Raw genomic sequence first — 23555 nt, forward strand, 5'->3', positions numbered from 1 at the left:
TGAAGAGCACTGATGCCTGATTTATTCTTCGTGTTCCGTGCTGAAAATAGCTGATCTACAAGCTCACAACGCGTCGCGGACGCGACGCGTTGTGAGCTTGTAGATCAGCTATTTTCAGCACGCGGAGATATGCAGGCTCTGAGAGCATTCAGAAACTTTTGCCTTCACAATAAAAGCATGCAGCTTTCACAAGTTGGCCCATAAAGACAAGGAAAAGGATTAAGAATTTGGTGGCATTTCACATTGCAAAAGATTTTTTCGAAAATGTAGAAATATTATAATAAGGAATTAATTTGGATAATGGTAATGGAGATATTGTACAAATTGTCACTTTATTAATCCAAAAGGTTTGGACTGCATTTAATTTTCAACACAAAACCTTAAACTGACTTTCTGTGTGTGGAATATAAATATTGCCTTTATTGACTGAGTGACTTTGTGGTGGGTTGAAACTAGGGCTGACTCAAAAAAATCGATTAATCGACGATCGATCGATATGCACGGGAATCGATCTTGAAATAAAAAATCGAATAGTCATTTAAAAAAAAAAGCGGCCGCTTTTGGTCCGCGAGCCGGTCCCATTTGGTCCACGAGCCATACTGCAATGCATGCTGGCGCCTCGCAGACCTCGCAACGCCTACTCCCCTCTCCCCCCTCCCCCCTCACTCAAGTACGCCCCGCACCAATCCGATACCACATTTTATTTAATCACGTGATGCGCGCAGCACGGTGAGACGGGGCCGCCGGTATTGAAAACGCGCATCTCCAGCCATAGGTGTGAACGGCTTTGCCGACGTGCGAATGGGGGACAATTTAAAACAAAGGCGGCTTGCTGTAGTTTGCGACGAACATAAATTTGCATGCACAAGGGATGCAATCCCTATCTTTTTTTGTTTTTCTTTCTCCCCCTCTCTTCGAAGTTAGACTGGACAAATAAACTCTAAACTGACTGGGCCACGGTGGGCTCACGTTCATGGTAACTTGCGCCGTGGGTGGAACGGGTGGAAAAGTTTGGTTACATTTTAAAATACAAGAGGGGAGCTAAATGCACTGCAGTGATCCAACTATTGCAACTTCAACGGGAGAGAGAGAGAGAGAGAGAGAGAGAGAGAGAGAGAGAGAGAGAGAGAGAGAGAGAGAGAGAGAGTCGCGTTAGAGAGTTGCGTTAGAGAGAGAGGCAGAGAGAGAGATGCAGAGAGAGAGAGAGAGAGAGAGGAGGGGGGTCACGTTAGCAACAGGCTAAGCCAGGGCTCCACCGTGCGACCTATTAGGTCGCATATGCGACTTAATTTATTAAGGGTGATACTTAAAATTTTACGAGGTCGCACCGGTGATACTTGGAAAGGCGAGAGAAAAAAAAAAACGATCCGTTTTTTTTTTTTTTTTTTTTACCCCGTCTCAACACTGAGGCACGGGCGCCGGGCGGCTATGTTAGTAGTGCGATAATAAAGTATTACTTTCTTTTGGCTCAATCAAATCCCCTCTCTCTCTCTCTCTCTCTCTCTCTCGGTCTCTCCCGCTCTGCCTGCCTGCTAGTGCCTAGCTAGTAGCTTGCATGCATGTGAGTGACGTCACGTGCCTGCGCATGTGAGTCACGTGATGAAGTACAAGCGTACAAGCGGCGCGCTCACTGAACTCCGAAAAAGAAAACATACAAAGATGCAGACATGAAACGCGGCTCAATAGTTGATTTTTTCAAGAAAATAAATGTGTCAGAGGAGACAAATGAGGCTGCTAGTGCTGGAGATGGGTTAGGAGACCAAGAAGGTGGAGAGGAAGTTGTGGAACCGGCGATAATCTCATATTCTGAGAGTGAAGAGGACAGTGACAGGTTGGCCAAAGAGACTGAGGAGGGGGGAAAGAAAAAAAAGTACTCTTTTCAGCAACAATGGCTGGCACAGTTCCCGTGGTTGCGATACGAGGCACAAGTCATGGTGTGTGTTCATTGCAAGCAATGTGGCCCGTCCATTGCAGGCAGAACACAATTTGTTAATGGTTCGAAACTGTTTAAGGTTCAGTCATTAAAATTGCACAACGATAGCCAAAGGCACAAGACGTGCAGGGATCGCTGTATCACCAGAAGCACCCAGCCTCTACCCTCCTCATTTAGTCGTGTAGAGGAGAGAAATCGCTCATCGGATCATGCTGAAATGATGATCAAGTTTAACACTGCGTACAACATCGCGAAAGAGGAACTCCCGTTCACCAAATACAAAACACAGATCGTCCTGATGAAGAAGAACGGACTGAACGTGAACCCCACATATTCCAACGACGTTAGGGCAAGCCTGCATACTGATACTGTTGAGGACCTAATCCGTATTAGTGTCGAGGGGCCAAAACTGGAGGACTATGATGCCAGGCAGGATGTTAAGCAGTGGCTCTCTGAGGGAACGGGGAGCAGGAGGCCTAAATATAAGAGCTGGCCCCTCGAGGGCCCCAATTTCCCAGAATGAGATGAATTGCAGCCAGGGAGTAAATTAATGCTGCTATTACTTAAAGTTCATAATTTTGAATTATGAATTAATGCTGCTGTCACTTTAAGTTATGTTGAATGCACCTTGTTGTTGTTGTTAAGTTAATGTCTGTGCTGTGCAGCAGTAAAAAGTTTTAAAAAGAGAAGGCAGTTAAATACATTGTCATGATATGATCTAAAAACAACATAGGCCTACTGTTGTTATGTTTTGCTTTTATTTTTTTATAAGAAGATGACCTATGTTGTCAAACTGCTGCTCTTGCAGAGAAACCTACAGTTCAGATTAAAATATTTTGCAAATATCAAGTTTGCAAATATCAAGTTTGTGTCATTGTCAGTCTTTACATCAAGGCAAAACTATGGTATGGAAATTAACAATTAACTATCAGCATGATAAGGTCTTAAAGGTCATGTATTAATACCACGCTATACAAAGAAAAAGATGGTGCTACCTAATTTCTGGTGGTGCTACCAAATGAAAAGGTAGGTGGCACCAGTGCTACCTGTGAAAAAATGAGTGTGGAGCCCTGGGCTAAGCTCACAGCATATCGGTACGTTCGTTCTATAAAGAGTAGATCCGCTCCCGTTTGGGGGCTGCTCCCAGCCCCTAAACGGTAGCGATCTACCCTTTAATAGAACGAACGTACGGTGCATTTGTTGCATGAATCGTAGATCTGCGAGCTCGCAGCACGTCATGTCACAAACCGAAACAGCTCTCATTTGGTTTTGTCATTTTCCTCCCTCCGCAGTTAGACTGCTGCTCTGTGCCGAGTGCTCTCGTTAGTTTTATTGTCCGTGGCCATGAAAATTGCGTTCTCTCCCGAAGTTTGTTTGTTAGTTGCGGCCGCACAGGGCCTCACGGAGTCGCAGACGGCATTTTTTTATTAGTTGAAATGGAACGGCTCCTCTCTCTCTCTCTCTCTCTCTCTCTCTCTCTCTCTCTCTCTCTCTCTCTCTCTCTGATGGGAATGCGACGCGATTAAGAATACCTGCCTGGGTGCTGTCTGTTCGTGAATCATTATATAGTTTCTTACCTTGTTGTGGCTCGTGCTGGTTTGAAGAAAGAAGAATTATAGGCATAATCCAATTATAATCCAAGGTTTGTTTGTCTGGAGGATGGAGATCCAACACTATGTCATATTATTAAAGTAGGCTAAGTAAACTTTAAGAAGAGCTGGTCAGTGAGAAGCTTGCGTGCACCTCGCAGCAAGCACTTGTCTCGCTGCTGTCATAAAGCCTCGATTAAATGACGCTTTATTTCAGTTAATTTTACGGCAAGATCAGGAAAATGCCTTTCCTTTACACTTGCGTGTGCTGTTTCCACGAAGCCTCCGAGTTTATTTCAGTTATAAATGCAAAATGCTGTTCGTCCTGTGCTGTTTTGGATTATATATTTTTTATTTGAGAGGTAATGCCTGTGTCAGGCAGTTTTATTTAATGTTGACTTGTTACGGTCGGATGTTTATTGGGTCAAAGCAACAATTGTTGCTTATTGTTAAATAAAATAATTGAGACCAATCCAAGCATGCGTTTCTCTCTGCTATATCGTTGTTTTATTTATTTTACACCGGGGCTCCACCGGGCGCGTCAGCGTCGAGTCTCCGTCAGGGAATGTTCCCTTTTTAATCAATGAAGGGTGGCTCCACTGCCCGCGTTGCGTGACATTAACGCGTGCATTAAAATTGAACCGGTGCGTTTTTTGACGCACGCGACGGAGACGCACCGCGTCCGGTGGAGCCCTGGCGTTAATTCATTGTGCGTCACTGCTCGCCGCGCAAACCTCAAACCTTTAATGGTGGAAACCACTACATAAATAAATGGCGCCCGATGTGGGGGCATGATAAGATCATGTATTAATACCACACTATACAAAGAAAAAAATGGTGCTACCTAATTTGTGGTGGCGCTACCAAATGAAAAGGTAGGTGGCACCAGTGCTACCTGTGAAAAAGTTAGTCTGGAGCCCTGCCTATGATGTCACCACAAAGGTCACGTCACCTATGATGTCACCACAAAGGTAACGTCACCTATGATGTCACCACAAAGGTCACATCACCTATGATGACACCACAAAGGTCACGTCACCTATGATGTCACCACAAAGGTCACGTCACCTATGATGTCACCACAAAGGTCATGTCACCTATGATGTCACCACAAAGGTCATGTCACATGTCACCACAAAGGTCACGTCACCTATGATGTCACCACAAAGGTCACGTCACCTATGATGTCACCACAAAGGTCATGTCACCTATGATGTCACCACAAAGGTCACGTCACCTATGATGTGAAACGCTAGCAGATTAAAGTTAGGAATAAATAATACTCAGGTAAATGTAGTCTAACGCCTAACACAGCAAGCTATGGAAGCTATTGAAAAGTGGGGGTTGTAGTGTGTACTTACACACTTGGATAGGCCAAAGTGGGGGTTGTAGTGTGTACTTACACACTTGGATAGGCCAAAGTGGGGGTTGTAGTGTGTACTTACACACTTGGATAGGCCAAAGTGGGGGTTGTAGTGTGTACTTACACACTTGGATAGGCCAAAGTGGGGGTTGTAGTGTGTAAGTACACACTACAACCCCCACTTTGTAGTGTGTACTTACACACTACAAAGTGGGGGTTGTAGTGTGTACTTACACACTACAAAGTGGTGGTTGTAGTGTGTACTTACACACTACAAAGTGGGGGTTGTAGTGTGTACTTACACACTACAAAGTGGTGGTTGTAGTGTGTACTTACACACTACAAAGTGGGGGTTGTAGTGTGTACTTACACACTGTGGGGGTTGTAGTGTGTACTTACACACTTGGAGAGGCCAAAGTGGGGGTTGTAGTGTGTACTTACACACTACAAAGTGGGGGTTGTAGTGTGTACTTACACACTTGGAGAGGCCAAAGTGGGGGTTGTAGTGTGTACTTACACACTACAAAGTGGGGGTTGTAGTGTGTGTTGTAAAGTGGGGGTTGTAGTGTGTACTTACACACTTGGAGAGGCCAAAGTGGGGGTTGTAGTGTGTACTTACACACTACAAAGTGGGGGTTGTAGTGTGTACTTACACACTTGGAGAGGCCAAGCACAATGATTGACACAGGGGGAACAATGAAAACCGGTCCTGTTGGGAAGAACCAAGTGAAAGCAACAGAGGGGTATCGTTGTACTTTAATTCAGAAAACCTGTAGTATTAGATATATATATAAAACCCAGACTATTTTATTATCAAAATTGGATCACCCTCCCTTGGACTCGAAATAAAATTAGCTCACCCTCCCTCTGACTAAAATTAAAAAGACATGGCCCTCCCCTATTTTCCTGCAGGGCCCCCTTTTCTAAATTTCGACTGGTCCCTTATACATCCATATAGGGAGACGTATATACTTTATACTCTCTCTCTCTGTGCATCTGTTTCTCTCTCGGTGCAACTCTAATTAGCATCCTATTGGAGATGCCATCCGTCTCCCTAGTGAACTAACTCTAATTAGCATCCTATTGGAGATGCCATCCGTCTCCCTAGTGAACTAACTCTAATTAGCATCCTATTGGAGATGTCATCAGTCTCCCTAGTGAACTAACTCTAATTAGCATCCTATTGGAGATGCCATCCGTCTCCCTAGTGAACTAACTCTAATTAGCATCCTATTGGAGATGCCATCCGTCTCCCTAGTGAACTAACTCTAATTAGCATCCTATTGGAGATGCCATCCGTCTCCCTAGTGAACTAACTCTAATTAGCATCCTATTGGAGATGTCATCAGTCTCCCTAGTGAACTAACTCTAATTAGCATCCTATTGGAGATGCCCTCCGTCTCCCTAGTGAACTAACTCTAATTAGCATCCTATTGGAGATGCCATCCGTTTCCCTAGTGAACTGACTCTAATTAGCATCCTATTGGAGATGCCATCCGTCTCCCTAGTGAACTAACTCTAATTACCATCCTATTGGAGATCTCATCCGTCTCCCTAGTGAACTGACTCTAATTAGCATCCTATTGGAGATGCCATCCGTCTCCCTAGTGAACTAACTCTAATTAGCATCCTATTGGAGATGCCCTCCGTCTCCCTAGTGAACTAACTCTAATTAGCATCCTATTGGAGATGCCATCCGTCTTCCTAGTGAACTAACTCTAATTAGCATCCTATTGGAGATGCCATCCGTCTCCCTAGTGAACTAACTCTAATTACCATCCTATTGGAGATGCCATCCGTCTCCCTAGTGAACTAACTCTAATTAGCATCATATTGGAGATGCCCTCCGTCTCCCTAGTGAACTAACTCTAATTAGCATCCTATTGGAGATACCCTCCGTCTCCCTAGTGAACTAACTCTAATTAGCATCCTATTGGAGATGCCATCCGTCTCCCTAGTGAACTAACTCTAATTAGCATCCTATTGGAGATGCCCTCCGTCTCCCTAGTGAACTAACTCTAATTAGCATCCTATTGGAGATGCCATCCGTCTCCCTAGTGAACTAACTCTAATTAGCATCCTATTGGAGATGCCATCCGTCTCCCTAGTGAACTAACTCTAATTAGCATCCTATTGGAGATGCCCTCCGTCTCCCTAGTGAACTAACTCTAATTAGCATCCTATTGGAGATGCCCTCCGTCTCCCTAGTGAACTAACTCTAATTAGCATCATATTGGAGATGCCCTCCGTCTCCCTAGTGAACTGACTCTAATTAGCATCCTATTGGAGATGCCATCCGTCTCCCTAGTGAACTGACTCTAATTAGCATCCTATTGGAGATGCCATCCGTCTCCCTAGTGAACTGACTCTAATTAGCATCCTATTGGAGATGCCATCCGTCTCCCTAGTGAACTGACTCTAATTAGCATCCTATTGGAGATGCCATCCGTCTCCCTAGTGAACTGACTCTAATTAGCATCCTATTGGAGATGCCATCCGTCTCCCTAGTGAACTGACTCTAATTAGCATCCTATTGGAGATGCCATCCGTCTCCCTAGTGAACTGACTCTAATTAGCATCCTATTGGAGATGCCATCCGTCTCCCTAGTGAACAGACTCTAATTAGCATCCTATTGGAGATGCCATCCGTCTCCTAGTGAACTAACTCTAATTAGCATCCTATTGGAGATGCCCTCCGTCTCCCTAGTGAACTAACTCTAATTAGCATCCTATTGGAGATGCCATCCGTCTCCCTAGTGAACTGACTCTAATTAGCATCCTATTGGAGATGCCATCCGTCTCCTAGTGAACTAACTCTAATTAGCATCCTATTGGAGATGCCATCCGTCTCCCTAGTGAACTAACTCTAATTAGCATCCTATTGGAGATGCCATCCGTCTCCCTAGTGAACTAACTCTAATTAGCATCCTATTGGAGATGCCATCCGTCTCCCTAGTGAACTGACTCTAATTAGCATCCTATTGGAGATGCCCTCCAACTCCCTAGTGAACTAACTCTAATTAGCATCCTATTGGAGATGCCATCCGTCTCCCTAGTGAACTAACTCTAATTAGCATCCTATTGGAGATCTCATCCGTCTCCCTAGTGAACTAACTCTAATTAGCATCCTATTGGAGATGCCATTCGTCTCCTAGTGAACTAACTCTAATTAGCATCCTATTGGAGATGCCATCCGTCTCCCTAGTGAACTAACTCTAATTAGCATCCAATTGGAGATGCCATCCGTCTCCCTAGTGAACTAACTCTAATTAGCATCCTATTGGAGATGCCATCCGTCTCCCTAGTGAACTAACTCTAATTAGCATCCTATTGGAGATGCCATCCGTCTCCCTAGTGAACTAACTCTAATTAGCATCCTATTGGAGATGCCATCCGTCTCCCTAGTGAACTAACTCTAATTAGCATTCTATTGGAGATGCCATCCGTCTCCCTAGTGAACTAACTCTAATTAGCATCCTATTGGAGATGCCATCCGTCTCCCTAGTGAACTGATCCTCTCCGTCTGTCACTCATCTTCAGCGTTCCAGTCACAGCGACACACGTCATGATAGATGAAGAGGAGCCGTCGCCATATAGGACGTTTTAAGAAAAACAATAAGCCAGTTCTCCTCTAAGAACTGTGTCAGTCTGTCTGACGACCCCCCCCCCCTCCCCCTCCCCCTCCCCCCCACCCAGTAGTACTTCTAATAAGTCAGTTCTCCTCTAAGAACTGTCAGTCTGTCTGACGACCCCCCCCCCCCCTCCCACGCAGTAGTACTTCTAATAAGTCAGTAAACTTTAACCGTAAAGCAGATTTTAACACACACACACACACACACACACACACACACACACACACACACACACACACACACACACACACACACACACACACACACACACACACACACACACACACACACACACACACACACACACACACACACACACACACACACACACACACAGAAAAGAGGATGCTCTATCTCTCTGTCTGCCTCTTGACGGGGCGAGACAGGAGACATCCTACAAGTTAGTGTGTGTCTCTCGCGCACGCACGCACGCACGCACGCACGCACGCACGCACGCACGCACGCACGCACGCACGCACGCACGCACCCCTTCTACATGCTGAGGGGAACAGCACGCTGCCAGAACTAAACCTTAATGTTCAGAGTGACTAACTGAGCAATTTAAAACATAGTTAAAAACAAACAGAGCTTCAAAAACTCACACTAAACTGCAACTCAAAGTCAAGAACACCCCAATTAGCCCTCCGCTAAGTCCCTCCCCCAACCCATCCTTGTCCAATAGGCACGTTAGCAGCGCTAAGTCCCTCCCCATCCCGTCCTTGTCCAATAGGCACGTTAGCATCGAGGAGACAGGGCAAGCTGTCCTTCTCCCCCACAGAGATGCATGTTAAATGATGGGATTTCTCCATATAAATAATCCATCATTTCTGTAGCAAAGGCTTCAAAATGTCTAAATCTAGTCTACCAGGCCTGCAGTAGGCTATGCACTGGACACATGTCTTCTAAATCTAGTCAACCAGACCTGCAGTAGGCTATGCACTGGATACATGTCTTCTAAATCTAGTCAACCAGGCCTGCAGTAGGCTATGCACTGGACACATGTCGTCTAAATCTAGTCAACCAGGCCTGCAGTAGGCTATGCACTGGACATATGTCTTCTAAATCTAGTCTGCCAGGCCTGCAGTAGGCTATGCACTGGACACATGTCTTCTAAATCTAGTCAACCAGGCCTGCAGTAGGCTATGCACTGGACACATGTCTTCTAAATCTAGTCAACCAGACCTGCAGTAGGCTATGCACTGGACACATGTCTTCTAAATCTAGTCAACCAGGCCTGCAGTAGGCTATGCACTGGACACAAGATGTCTTCTAAATCTAGTCTACCAGGCCTGCAGTAGGCTATGCACTGGACACATGTCTTCTAAATCTAGTCTACCAGGCCTGCAGTAGGCTATGCACTGGACACATGTCTTCTAAATCTAGTCTACCAGGCCTGCAGTAGGCTATGCACTGGACACATGTCTTCTAAATCTAATCAACCAGGCCTGCAGTAGGCTATGCACTGGACACATGTCTTCTAAATCTAGTCAACCAGGCATGCAGTAGGCTATGCACTGGACACATGTCTTCTAAATCTAGTCAACCAGGCCTGCAGTAGGCTATGCACTGGACACATGTCTTCTAAATCTAGTCTACCAGGCCTGCAGTAGACTATGCACTGGACACATGTCTTCTAAATCTAGTCAACCAGGCATGCAGTAGGCTATGCACTGGACACATGTCTTCTAAATCTAGTCTACCAGGCCTGCAGTAGACTATGCACTGGACACATGTCTTCTAAATCTAGTCTACCAGGCCTGCAGTAGGCTATGCACTGGACACATGTCTTCTAAATCTAGTCAACCAGACCTGCAGTAGGTTATGCACTGGACCAGGCCTGGAATTTCATCCTTTTAGGGGCAAGGCCACTTGGCCTTTAGTGTGGTCAACTTTTTGAGGGCACAAGGCCAAGTGCCAGGGCATGAAGGCCATCAATTAAAACAATGATTTTAAATCCCCGGTCATCATTATTTTAGCTTAAAGGTTAAGGATGATTACATTTTTTTTAATTTAAAGGCGAACATTGGTTCAGAATAGTTCTTCTTAAATAGGCTACATTCATTTTTATAGCCCTGTTTCTGTTCTGCCTTGTTTGTTTTTCTTCTGCTATAGTCACAACTGTGTGATATGTTCCTTGTTTTTAATTTTCTTCTATTGTTTATACTGTGCAAATTGTTCAGCACCTTCTAACTTTGTTTCAAAAGGTGCTTTATAAATAACATTTACTTAATTACTTACATAACTTTTGAATGAGGGCTTGGTTTAGAAAAGCCTATATTTTGTGCTAAAGTAATATATTGAATAACATATAAATGTAGATTTTAAGGCTAGACTGGCATATGGCATTGTGGGGCTGCAGGACTGAGGACTCTGGAGATAAGTCAAGTGTAAAAAGCATTTTGTACAATTGTGTGCTTATGAACATTTACCACGTTATGTCCGCATTGATACAGAAATGAATGATTATTAAGCGAGCGACGCGTGGTGTACAGTGAGCGCGCTCTGGTGCTTGGCTACTAGCGTTTGGCTAGCGATATTAGCCGTGTAGTGGCCAGCGTTGGCTGTTTAAACAATTTACTCTGTCAACTAACGTAGCAGACGATAGCGTGGTAAATGGTGGAGGAGTCCTGCAGTCTATGCTGTTGCGTGGTGTTGTTTTGTGAGTTTATATGTCCATGAAGACGAGTCACGTTGGTCTTAACACACGGGCTCTGTGTGATAATAATCCTGAAGCGCTGAGTGTCAGTGTGAGTGAGAGCTGTCAGTGCGTGTATGCGTGCATGGAGGAGGAGGGAGGAGGCAAAGTAACGCAAAAGAATCAAACCACTTGGCAAATGGCAACACAACTACAATAGCCTACAGACAATACAAGTCTGCGCGAGACGTTTGGGGAAGGTTACCGTAATGACTGGAAAAACGGTAAAATGAACTGCTGTGGGCACCGGTCGGGGCACATGGGCACCGCGGCCACTGTGGCTGTCTGGGCATATACTTTTTCGAGGGGCACACGGCCAAAGAGAGGGGCAACGACGGCCATGGCCGCCGTGGCCGCCGTGAAATTCCTGCCCTGCACTGGACACATGTCTTCTAAATCTAGTCTACCAGGCCTGCAGTAGGCTATGCACTGGACACATGTCTTCTAAATCTAGTCTACCAGGCCTGCAGTAGGCTATGCACTGGACACATGTCTTCTAAATCTAGTCTACCAGGCCTGCAGTAGGCTATGCACTGGACACATGTCTTCTAAATCTAGTCAACCAGGCCTGCAGTAGCCTATGCACTGGACACATGTCGTCTAAATCTAGTCAACCAGGCCTGCAGTAGACTATGCACTGGACACATGTCTTCTAAATCTAGTCAACCAGGCCTGCAGTAGGCTATGCAGTCGACATATGTCTTCTAAATCTAGCCAACCAGGCCTGCAGTAGCCTATGCACTGGACACATGTCGTCTAAATCTAGTCAACCAGGCCTGCAGTAGGCTATGCACTGGACACATGTCTTCTAAATCTAGTCAACCAGGCCTGCAGTAGGCTATGCAGTGGACATATGTCTTCTAAATCTAGCCAACCAGGCCTGCAGTAGGCTATGCACTGGACACATGTCTTCTAAATCTAGTCAACCAGGCCTGCAGTAGGCTATGCACTGGACACATGTTTTCTAAATCTAGTCAACCAGGCCTGCAGTAGGCTATGCACTGGACACATGTCTTCTAAACCTAGTCAACCAGGCCTGCAGTAGGCTATGCACTGGACACATGTCTTCTAAATCTAGTCAACCAGGCATGCAGTAGGCTATGCACTGGACACATGTCTTCTAAATCTAGTCTGCCAGGCCTGCAGTAGGCTATGCACTGGACACATGTGTAACGATCAGATATTTCTATCACAGTTACTAAAATTCACGGGGTAGTACTGATCCTCCTTTAAAGATAAAATTGATAAGTTTCAACCATGTAGCATGCAATGTAAACCACTGACTCCAACAGAATAAATAAACAGAGTAAATAGTAGAATAATAGTTTATCTATATGAAATATAAACTTAACATTGACAATCAGTTACAACACAGAATTCATGACTGGTTAAATATAGTCCGTATAATGTCCGAACGCCCGCCGTTCCGTGCCTCTCACGCACGCACGCACGCACGCTCGCTCGCTCTATTGTTTGTATCGTTCCTTGAGTACTCACGCGTCTCCCTGACGCTCCGAACCCGAAATAATAAAGTTAATCCAAAGTAGTGATCCCCGAACGTAAACCGATCCAACAGAGAAGGTCCACTGTCCCGCGAACGGAAAACAAACGGTACTCCTCGCTGGACCCAAACAAACAAACAATACTCTCACCGGAGCAGATGACGGTTCCCGGCCGGGTTACTCCTGTCAGCGGTGAGTTGGTGGCCTTGGCTATATTCCACCATATAGCATACAGACAACGGTTACACGAACGTGATCAGGTCTCACATGGACTCCCTGCTTGTTTGTGTCTCTGTCCCCACCAGTCTCTAGAGCCGGCGACTTCCGTGTGTTTTTATCACGTTAGCGTCACAGCCTGTCAATCAATCAATTTCCTCCCCACATTGACCCTCCAAAACATAAACAAAAACAAAACAGATACCTCTCAAAGAAAATAGGACATTACACATAAGGATGGATATTGTGTTGAAGGAATATTTTGAGCCATGCTCTTTTAAATGACATTTTAAAATAAATCCTTAATGAATAATATGTGGCAGTGCTACATAGACCCCCCCTCCAGCCGACTGGCTTACCAGGTAAAGGTACCATAGTACTTTTTACATTAACCACATTTAGTTTCCTGCTTCGCAGGTGGGTTCCATCCAGTCCTGTAATTCACTTGGTCCAAACTTTTCACCTTCCTTGCTGGCCCTTCCCACTAAAAGGCACTAGCTCTGCGGAGAACTTTTCTCTGGCCTTAACACTAGCGCGTCGGAGCGGTCAGGCTGACCGATTTTGAAATTTTGAAGTGGATTTTCTTTGCCCATGAAGTCCTGAGAAAGTTCCCCTTGCATGACTTTTTCTAAATGTTCGATTCAAACCATCTCTGTTTTTTTTTTCATCTGAAACGTTTTGGAAATATGATTTTAGACATAATTCTACTAAAATGTCTGCTCTTTTGCGGTCCGTGGGACCGCTCTTAGAGCCCTCACCCTTTCTCCCCCACAAGCCGTGCTGTTCACACCTTCCTCCCGGCTGGAGACGGGCATTGTTCAAGCTAATGTGTCATTTGCATTCCAACCTACATGTGGAAGTCCACATGTAGGCAAACTTACATTACAAACTTACATAAACTAAATGTTGTTTTAGATGTTATATTTCTTATATGCGGTTTGCAGAAATAACGATGTCTGACTTTATTTCTCGAAACGGAAAAAGAAATATGACTATACACACCATCTTTAGCATAATTATGTTGGAATAATAAAGTTTATAGCATTGTGACTATGTCGCGCATATTCATTTCATATATCAGCGCATCAAAAATATTTTTACTTTATTTTTCGGTTGATTCAATACAGAAACGAGACGGTAAGATGCGCTGATATGAAATGCGCGACATATGAACGTGGTATGGTACAGAAACTAGCTATAGCTAGCGCTATATTGAATATATAGCGCTCACATCGTCACTATAATTATAGTTTGGTAAACTGAAATGAAAAAGAAAATAACTTTTCTGCACGCGACCAGTGGAACTGATTTCCACGCATCACGGCTCTCTTTTTTCTCTCTCCCTCCCTCTCTCGTGGAGAGGGAGAAAATATCCAAGTAACTGACGGTGAGGTATGCGGAAGTGCATTTTAGATAACGCTGTAGCACTATTTGTGGCGGTGATGCGTCACATGACTTGATCTATCCTATGGTGTATATATAAACCGTGCTGCTGCTACGGATCTCTCTGCTGGCACAATAAATCAAATATATATAAATGATATCGATCATAGGCGGCGGCTAGGCCAGGCTTAGCCTTCCCAACAATTATGCTGGGTATTTTTAAAATATATATAGGCCAATATGTGGCTAGCCGGCCGCTCCCAAACTCCCAACTCCTTTGTCTGTAGCCTAAACTTTTCTGATTTGCACGCACGCACGCACAGCTGTCGCGCATATTCATTTCATATATCAGCGCATCAAAAATATGGTGAAATATGGTGTGTTGACTGACTGGCGTATTGTTTCCACCTATCTATTGAGCATAGCTAAATAAATACATGTTGAAAAATAACTTTGAGTTGTCCTGTCGAGTTGAAACGCTGCCTTGAATTAGTTGGAATGTGACATTTAGAAGACAATGGCAAGTCGTCAACCCCCCGCCACGGGGGGAGAGGTGTGAAGAGATGCAGGGAGAGAGTGGCCAATGGAATTGCACGAAAAACACCGGTCAGCCTGACCGTTAGCCGTCATAGTAGTAGTGATTTTAATTCAGACATGCTAGTGTTAAAGAGAGGAGGTGACCTGACCCAGACTAGGTCACCCTGAGGAAAGTACGTTTCTTTCCTGTGGGAATTTCCAAACCTAGCTTGTCTAGCCTGGTGCACACCCACTCTCCTCTGGACCCCCTCCGCCATCTTCCTCAGTCCCTCCACCGGGTTGCAAGCGATTTGGTGCTTGGGAGACGGTGGTTTCCTTCTCAGCCTCCCCAGTGGACCTTGGCGTTTCCTGCCCAAGGCAAACTCAGCAGGGACCTTGCCTGTAGTCTCCTGCTGGGTGGTGTTGAGGGCAAAACGTCTCCACTGTTCCCAGGCGTTGTGATGTTGGTCGATGAATGCAGTGATCCCTCGCATCACTCCGAGTGCGGTGCCTCCAGAGTTCTGCAGGGACCCTGGCAGCTTGGTGTTGTCGTCTTTATACTGCTGACAGTCCTCACAGGCCCTGGTATGCTCCCACACATCCTTACGGACGCTAGGCCACCAGGCAACCTTCAGAACCCCCAACAAGGTCTTCAGCCTGCCCAGATGTCCACCAGAGGGCTTGACGTGAAAGTACCGAAGGAACTCAGGAAACAGCAACTGGGGTACAACCACCTGCCATTTCACCCCTTGGTTTCGTGCAGGGGCCCTTCGATACAACACCCCCTGGTGGTTGAAGAAGGTGATGTGGTCCCTAGGAGATGACGACTGCAACCAGTCTCTTTGGAGGTCCCTCACGGTCTGGTCTTTCTCCTGTGCCTGGACCATCTCTGCCAAGGTGGTCGGTAGAGCAGAGTGGTTTTCTGAGGAGAAGCCGGCAGGCACACCACACATGATGTGTGGTAGCTCCTCAGGACAGTCTGTGACGCCGGATGGCACCTCCTCCGTGGTTACGGCCGAGGTCTCGCAGCCATTCATCTTCCCGGGTGGAAGGTCGTAGCAGAGGTCCAGCCGCATAGATGGTTTGGAGTAGGATGGAGAGGAGAGTGAGTGTGCACCAGGCAGACTACACGAGGTAGGGGGCGCTATCGGACTGACATCAGTAGAGACTGAGCTGGTTCTGGAAGCCATGGGAGGGCTTGCTGGACTTAACATATTAAGCTCCTTCTTCCACTTCTCATCTCTACGCAACATACAGCTCACCATTTCTTTCTCTAGCTTTTGTATGTCTGCCCGTAACCCCTCGGCCAGGCTAGAGTGAATATACTGCCTTAGGAGCATCTCTCTGTTCAGGGAACTGGTTATAGCATCTCTAAAATCTGTTTCAAGATCAGCCACCTGTCGTTTCAGAGAATTCACTTCACCTCTTAGCTCCTCATAACCAGCCTGGGTAACATACACTCTTTCCTCTCTGTTACTTTCCATGACTGACTGACATGACTACAGTTGCACCTTCATCATTGACATCATCATCATCATCATCATCATCATCATCATGTTCAGGTGCATCAACATTCTGATTGTCATCTTCCATGTATAACTTAATCAAAGTAATTGCATCTGTAAATACTGCTGCCATTTTTTACAGTGTAACAAACACAGACGCTACAGAAACAAAATCAATATAAATCATTCCACGCATGGGCCACCATATGTAACGATCAGATATTTCTATCACAGTTACTAAAATTCACGGGGTAGTACTGATCCTCCTTTAAAGATAAAATTGATAAGTTTCAACCATGTAGCATGCAATGTAAACCACTGACTCCAACAGAATAAATAAACAGAGTAAATAGTAGAATAATAGTTTATCTATATGAAATATAAACTTAACATTGACAATCAGTTACAACACAGAATTCATGACTGGTTAAATATAGTCCGTATAATGTCCGAACGCCCGCCGTTCCGTGCCTCTCACGCACGCACGCACGCACGCTCGCTCTATTGTTTGTATCGTTCCTTGAGTACTCACGCGTCTCCCTGACGCTCCGAACCCGAAATAATAAAGTTAATCCAAAGTAGTGATCCCCGAACGTAAACCGATCCAACAGAGAAGGTCCACTGTCCCGCGAACGGAAAACAAACGGTACTCCTCGCTGGACCCAAACAAACAAACAATACTCTCACCGGAGCAGATGACGGTTCCCGGCCGGGTTACTCCTGTCAGCGGTGAGTTGGTGGCCTTGGCTATATTCCACCGTATAGCATACAGACAACGGTTACACGAACGTGATCAGGTCTCACATGGACTCCCTGCTTGTTTGTGTCTCTGTCCCCACCAGTCTCTAGAGCCGGCGACTTCCGTGTGTTTTTATCACGTTAACGTCACAGCCTGTCAATCAATCAATTTCCTCCCCACATTGACCCTCCAAAACATAAACAAAAACAAAACAGATACCTCTCAAAGAAAATAGGACATTACACATAAGGATGGATATTGTGTTGAAGGAATATTTTGAGCCATGCTCTTTTAAATGACATTTTAAAATAAATCCTTAATGAATAATATGTGGCAGTGCTACACATGTATTCTATATCTAGTCAACCAGGCCTGCAGTAGGCTATGCACTGGACACATGTCTTCTAAATCTAGTCAACCAGCCCTGCAGTAGGCTATACACTGGACACATGTCTTCTAAATCTAGTCAACAGGCCTGCAGTAGGCTATGCACTGGACACATGTCTTCTAAATCTAGTCTACCAGGCCTGCAGTAGGCTATGCACTGGACACATGTCTTCTAAATCTAGTCTGCCAGGCCTGCAGTAGACTATGCACTGGACACATGTCTTCTAAATCTAGTCAACCAGGCCTGCAGTAGGCTATGCACTGGACACATGTCTTCTAAATCTAGTCTACCAGGCCTGCAGTAGGCTATGCACTGGACACATGTCGTCTAAATCTATTCTACCAGGCCTGCAGTAGGCTATGCACTGGACACATGTCGTCTAAATCTAGTCAACCAGGCCTGCAGTAGGCTATGCACTGGACACATGTCGTCTAAATCTAGTCAACCAGGCCTGCAGTAGGCTATGCACTGGACACATGTCTTCTAAATCTAGTCAACCAGGCCTGCAGTAGGCTATGCACTAGACACATGTCTTCTAAATCTAGTCAACCAGGCCTGCAGTAGGCTATGCACTGGACACATGTCTTCTAAATCTAGCTCCTACAAGCTCGTAGCTTGTAGATCTGTTATTTTTCAACAGCTAAAGAATAACATAATGCTTTAAAACACCAAAAATGGGTTCCCGTCCTGGATGGGTCAATTTAACTCTGAGTACAAATGGAACACAGGACAGCATCATCCATTCACCACCTGGACTGGTTTTAAAATAATTAGCATCAACAAGCAGTTTTACATCCTACTAGAAATGTGCCACGTCTCTGGGTGCGTGTGTACACTACGTGTGTGTGTGTGTGTGTGTGTGTGTGTGTGTGTGTGTGTGTGCGTACGGTTGTAATGCACGTAAGTCGAGAACCGTTCGCTCCACCGACTTCACATTCGACACACGCGTTCCACACCCCCGCAGGGAGTGCATTGCCCGGTATCGAGTCGGTCGGACGCACGGTTCTCCAGAACCACCACAAAAGGCTCTGCTCAGGCTCTGCCAGTGGGCCTAATGAGGCCAACTCCTTTCACCTGGTCAGGCTCTGCCAGTGGGCCTAATTAGGCCAACTCCTTTCACCTGTGCAATTTCCAGCCTCTGCCTCAGCCAATTGAGGCTCAACCAATCAGGCTCTGCCAGTGGGCCTAATGAGGCTCAACCAATCAGGCTCTGCCAGTGGGCCCAGGCACAGACACAGATCTCCATGTGGGACACCGGCTGACAGTTACAACGGGTGCTATGACAACGTATATCATTAGGTTCCCAAGTTGCATCATTCCCAAGTAGGTGGCCGACTGCGACGGGCACGTACAGGTCTAGTATTACAAAACATGATGTAAAAAAAAAAAAGACAGACAAGCTTTTATCTGTAGAAAAATGTGTGGTCAATAAAGTCAAATATTGTAGTTCGTAGTGTTCTATGAACTACAGAACAAATAAACTACAAATACCAGAAAACACTAAACCAAAATAGACCCTACGGGTCTGTGACTCAGAGTGTAACACATGGAACCAAATGGACCCTTACGGGTCTGTGACTCTGAGAGTGTAACACATGGAACCAAATGGACCCTTACGGGTCTGTGACTCTGAGAGTGTAACACATGGAACCAAATGGACCCTTACGGGTCTGTGACTCTGAGAGTGTAACACATGGAACCAAATGGACCCTTACGGGTCTGTGACTCTGAGAGTGTAACACGTGGAACCAAATGGACCCTTACGGGTCTGTGACTCTGAGAGTGTAACACGTGGAACCAAATGGACCCTTACGGGTCTGTGACTCTGAGAGTGTAACACGTGGAATCAAATGGACCCTTACGGGTCTGTGACTCTGAGAGTGTAACACATGGAACCAAATGGACCCTTACGGGTCTGTGACTCTGAGAGTGTAACACATGGAACCAAATGGACCCTTACGGGTCTGTGACTCTGAGAGTGTAACACATGGAACCAAATGGACCCCTACGGGTCTGTGACTCTGAGAGTGTAACACATGGAACCAAATGGACCCCTACGGGTGTGTGACTCTGAGAGTGTAACACATGGAACCAAATGGACCCTTACGGGTCTGTGACTCTGAGAGTGTAACACATGGAACCAAATGGACCCTTACGGGTCTGTGACTCTGAGTGTAACACTAGCCGCAATTTGCAACTCTAGATTTTTTTATAATGGGATGAATCTAGAGTTGCAATACCCTCCATTGACTCCCCACTCATCATTTTGCGTTTGCGATCTGCTTGTCTTAAACGACGTTAAACTCACCAACATTGCAGCTGTAGTCCAAGCTTGAATTATTCTCTTTCAATCTGCCGAGCTTGTTTTTCATAAAAATCCCCCGTAGACATGTTATGAGCTACTTTCTGTCAAGAAGAAGAAATGTTGGAGTTTGGAAGCGCTCGTTTGTATTAAGGGGTCGCGCTGCTGCCTCCTGCATTATGTGCAAATGCGAAACAGATGCATGCAGGGACGTTCAGTGACTTACGACGAGCGCTTCCAAACTCCAGCACTTAGAAAAAGAATCACTTGCACAGAATTTCTTGACAGAAAGTAGCTCATAACATGTCTACGGGGGATTTTTATGAAAAAAAAGCTCGGCAGATTGAAAGAGAATAATTCAAGCTTGGACTACAGCTGCAATGTTGGTGAGTTTAACGTCGTTTAAGACAAGCAGATCGCAAACGCAAAATGATGAGTGGGGAGTCAATGGAGGGTATTGCAACTCTGGATTCATCCCATTATAAAAAAATCTAGAGTTGCAAATTGCGGCTAAGTGTAACACGTGGAACCAAATGGACCCTTACAGGTCTGTAACTCTTAGTGTAACACATGGAACCAAATGGACCCATACATGTCTATTTTACACCCACAAATGATATAAAACTGAAAGACAACACTTTCTAAATCAGTGGTTCTCAAGGACCCCCAAATTGACACTAATCAGCCCTGTGGACCCCCATTTGAAGAGATATACCAGGGACCCCCATAAGAGAAGATTTTGACGGCTCTAGCAGTGATTCTCAACCCGTTTCATTTCAAGGACCCCCAGTTTGACATGCATTAGTCTACGGACCCCCATTTAATGGCATTTCTATCTCTGGGACCCCCAATTTATATTGTAAAATCAATGTTAATTTAACTCTGAGAGTGTACAAATGGAACCAAATGGACCCTAACGGGTCCGTATGGTTCCATTTGTACACTCTCAGAGTTACAGACCCATAAGGGTCCATTTGGTTCCATGTGTACACTCTCAGAGTCACAGACCCATAAGGGTCCATTTGGTTCCATGTGTACACTCTCAGAGTTACAGACCCATAAGGGTCCATTTGGTTACATTTGTACACTCAGAGTCACAGACCCATAAGGGTCCATTTGGTTACATTTGTACACTCAGAGTCACAGACCCGTAAGGGTCCATTTGGTTCCATGTGTACACTCTGAGTCACAGACCCATAAGGGTCCATTTGGTTACATTTGTACACTCAGAGTCACAGACCCATAAGGGTCCATTTGGTTCCATGTGTACGCTCTCAGAGTCACAGACCCATAAGGGTCCATTTGGTTCCTAACTGTCATTTAACTGGGGACCCCCTGGAACTCCCTCAAGGACCCCTGGGGGTCCGCGGACCACTGCTAATCATTCACAGCTGGAACTGATTTAACAATAATTAGCATCAGTTTTATTAAATAAACAAACAAACTAAAGCTTTTATCTGTATAAAAAACACCTAATAAATAATATTAAATCCAACCGTTGAATAAAAACACACTAATAATAAACGTAAACAACAAGAACGTTATAATAATAATACTAATGTGTATTATTATCGTCATTAGCCTCCAGCGTGGCTAACTGTTAGCTCAGCCGGCTAACCCTCTGACTGAGGAGGTTGAATGTGCAGGTCTCGCGCCAACATTAATTAATAACGTCAGTATTAAATGGTTTAATATCGTCCGTGATAACGTCTCGTTGACGAAGTGAAAGAAAGCTTCACTCACTTTGTGTGGCTGCTTGGTGTTGTTAGTTGTTTTCGTTGTTGTTTTCGTTCGGCTTTGTTGTGTTTATTTATTTTTTTTACTGTTCGGAACAAAGAACGCCTCCGGACGCCATGTTGGATCCACCGAACCACGTGACACACACGGGCAGGCGGCGCGCGACGGAGTGACGTCACCGCGACAACAAGGGCTTGGATGCTGTTTCCATGACGACCGGATCCTTTCTAGGAATAGAAAGGTGTTTCCAGGAATAATAATAATAATATGTATGTGTTTTTAGACAGTGTGGGGGAAAGTACTCAAATGTATTACTTTAGTAAAAGTATACATATACTGCAATGTACTCTAGGTTACAACTTACAAGTAGAAGTCCCGTATTATATATGTGAGTAATAAGTACAAAAGTATCGGCATCAAAATGTACTTAAAGTAGGCTACTAAAAAGTATATCTGGTGCTATTTCAAGTTTTCAAATGTATAAACATCATTTGAATGTATAAACATCATTTGAAAATAGCAGATCTACAAGCTCACAATGCGACGCATTGTGAGCTTGTAGATCGGCTATTTTCCAGGAATATTCAATATATCGGCTATTTAATAATAATAATAAAGATGGAAAGTGTTTTTAGACAGTGGGGGGAGAAAGTACTCAAATGTATTAAATATAAAAGTATAAATATACTGCAACATACTATACAGGTTATAAGTAGAACCCTATAGCTTTTTCCCCTCACTGTATATATATATTTTTTTCTTTTTCCCCTTATTACCTCCTCTATGATAATTTCCTTTTTGTTATATAGAAGTGTATATTTGTACGTCTCTAAATGTTGTGATGAATTGAACAAGGTGGACCCTCTTGTAAACAAGTGTAATGCTTTATGGTGTCGTCCACTCACAGTTAACAGTCTTTGTATTGAGTTGTGCTTGAAATGTACTGTAATTCTGCAAACTGTTAATAAATACTTCAATCAATCAATCAATTACAAGTAGAAGAATTCAAAATGTAGGCCTACTTAAAGTACCAAAAGTAAAAGTTATGCAGAATGTTCCATTTGCATGTTTTCGAAATGTATAAACATCATTTGAAAATAGCCGAGCTTGTAGATCGGCTATTTTCAAATGGCCGAAACGTCTACAGGGGCTGAAGTATAGGTTAATGTACGTTGTGTAATAATAATCAAAATCTACAAAGTAACTGTAGGTTTTCAAATAATTGTATAGTGGCCAGTAGTACAATATTTGCATCTCGAAATGTAGTGGAGTAGAAGTATTGAAAATGTGACATACTGAAGTATAAAGTACTAATACCTTGAAATGTAGTGGAGTAGAAGTATTGAAAATGTGACATACTGAAGTATAAAGTACTAATACCTTGTTATACTGAAGTATAAAGTACTAATACCTCGAAATTGTACCTATAGGTAAATGTAAAGGTTTTTTGAAGAAAGGCTTTTATAAAAGTCGCTCATGGAAGAAAATAACACTTTTATTTGACATTTATTTCAAGAGATATGTTTATATAACGGCTATGATTAGAGATATGTTTATATAACGGCTATGATTAGAGATATGTTTATATAACGGCTATGATTAGAGATATGTTTATATAACGGCTATGATTAGAGATATGTTTATATAACGGCTATGATTAGAGATATGTTTATATAACGGCTATGATTAGAGATATGTTTATATAACGGCTATGATTAGAGATATGTTTATATAACGGCTATGATTAGAGATATGTTTATATAACGGCTATGATTAGAGATATGTTTATATAACGGCTATGATTACAGATATGTTTATATAACGGCTATGATTAGAGATATGTTTATATAACGGCTATGATTAGAGATATGTTTATATAACGGCTATGATTAGAGATATGTTTATATAACGGCTATGATTAGAGATATGTTTATATAACGGCTATGATTAGAGATATGTTTATATAACGGCTATGATTAGAGATATGTTTATATAACGGCTATGATTAGAGATATGTTTATATAACGGCTATGATTAGAGATATGTTTATATTAC

At 44.1% G+C, this 23555-nt stretch overlaps 1 protein-coding gene across 1 annotated transcript in view; it reads right to left on the reverse strand.

Annotated features, from left to right (window-relative positions):
• Positions 1-21645, reverse strand: part of LOC306918942 (uncharacterized protein) — a gene marked incomplete at its 3' end in the record, with an annotated part of 34572 nt that extends 12927 nt beyond the window's left edge. Inside the window, exon 1 of the mRNA XM_079531778.1 lies at positions 21507-21645. Within this exon, the coding sequence (XP_079387904.1) occupies position 21507 (1 nt within the window). The remainder of the gene's footprint in view (positions 1-21506) is intronic.
• Positions 21646-23555: the final 1910 nt, after the last annotated feature.

Source organism: Electrona antarctica (assembly GCF_951216825.1).
Source record: "Electrona antarctica genome assembly, contig: scaffold_322, whole genome shotgun sequence".
NCBI classification, from domain to species: domain Eukaryota; kingdom Metazoa; phylum Chordata; class Actinopteri; order Myctophiformes; family Myctophidae; genus Electrona; species Electrona antarctica.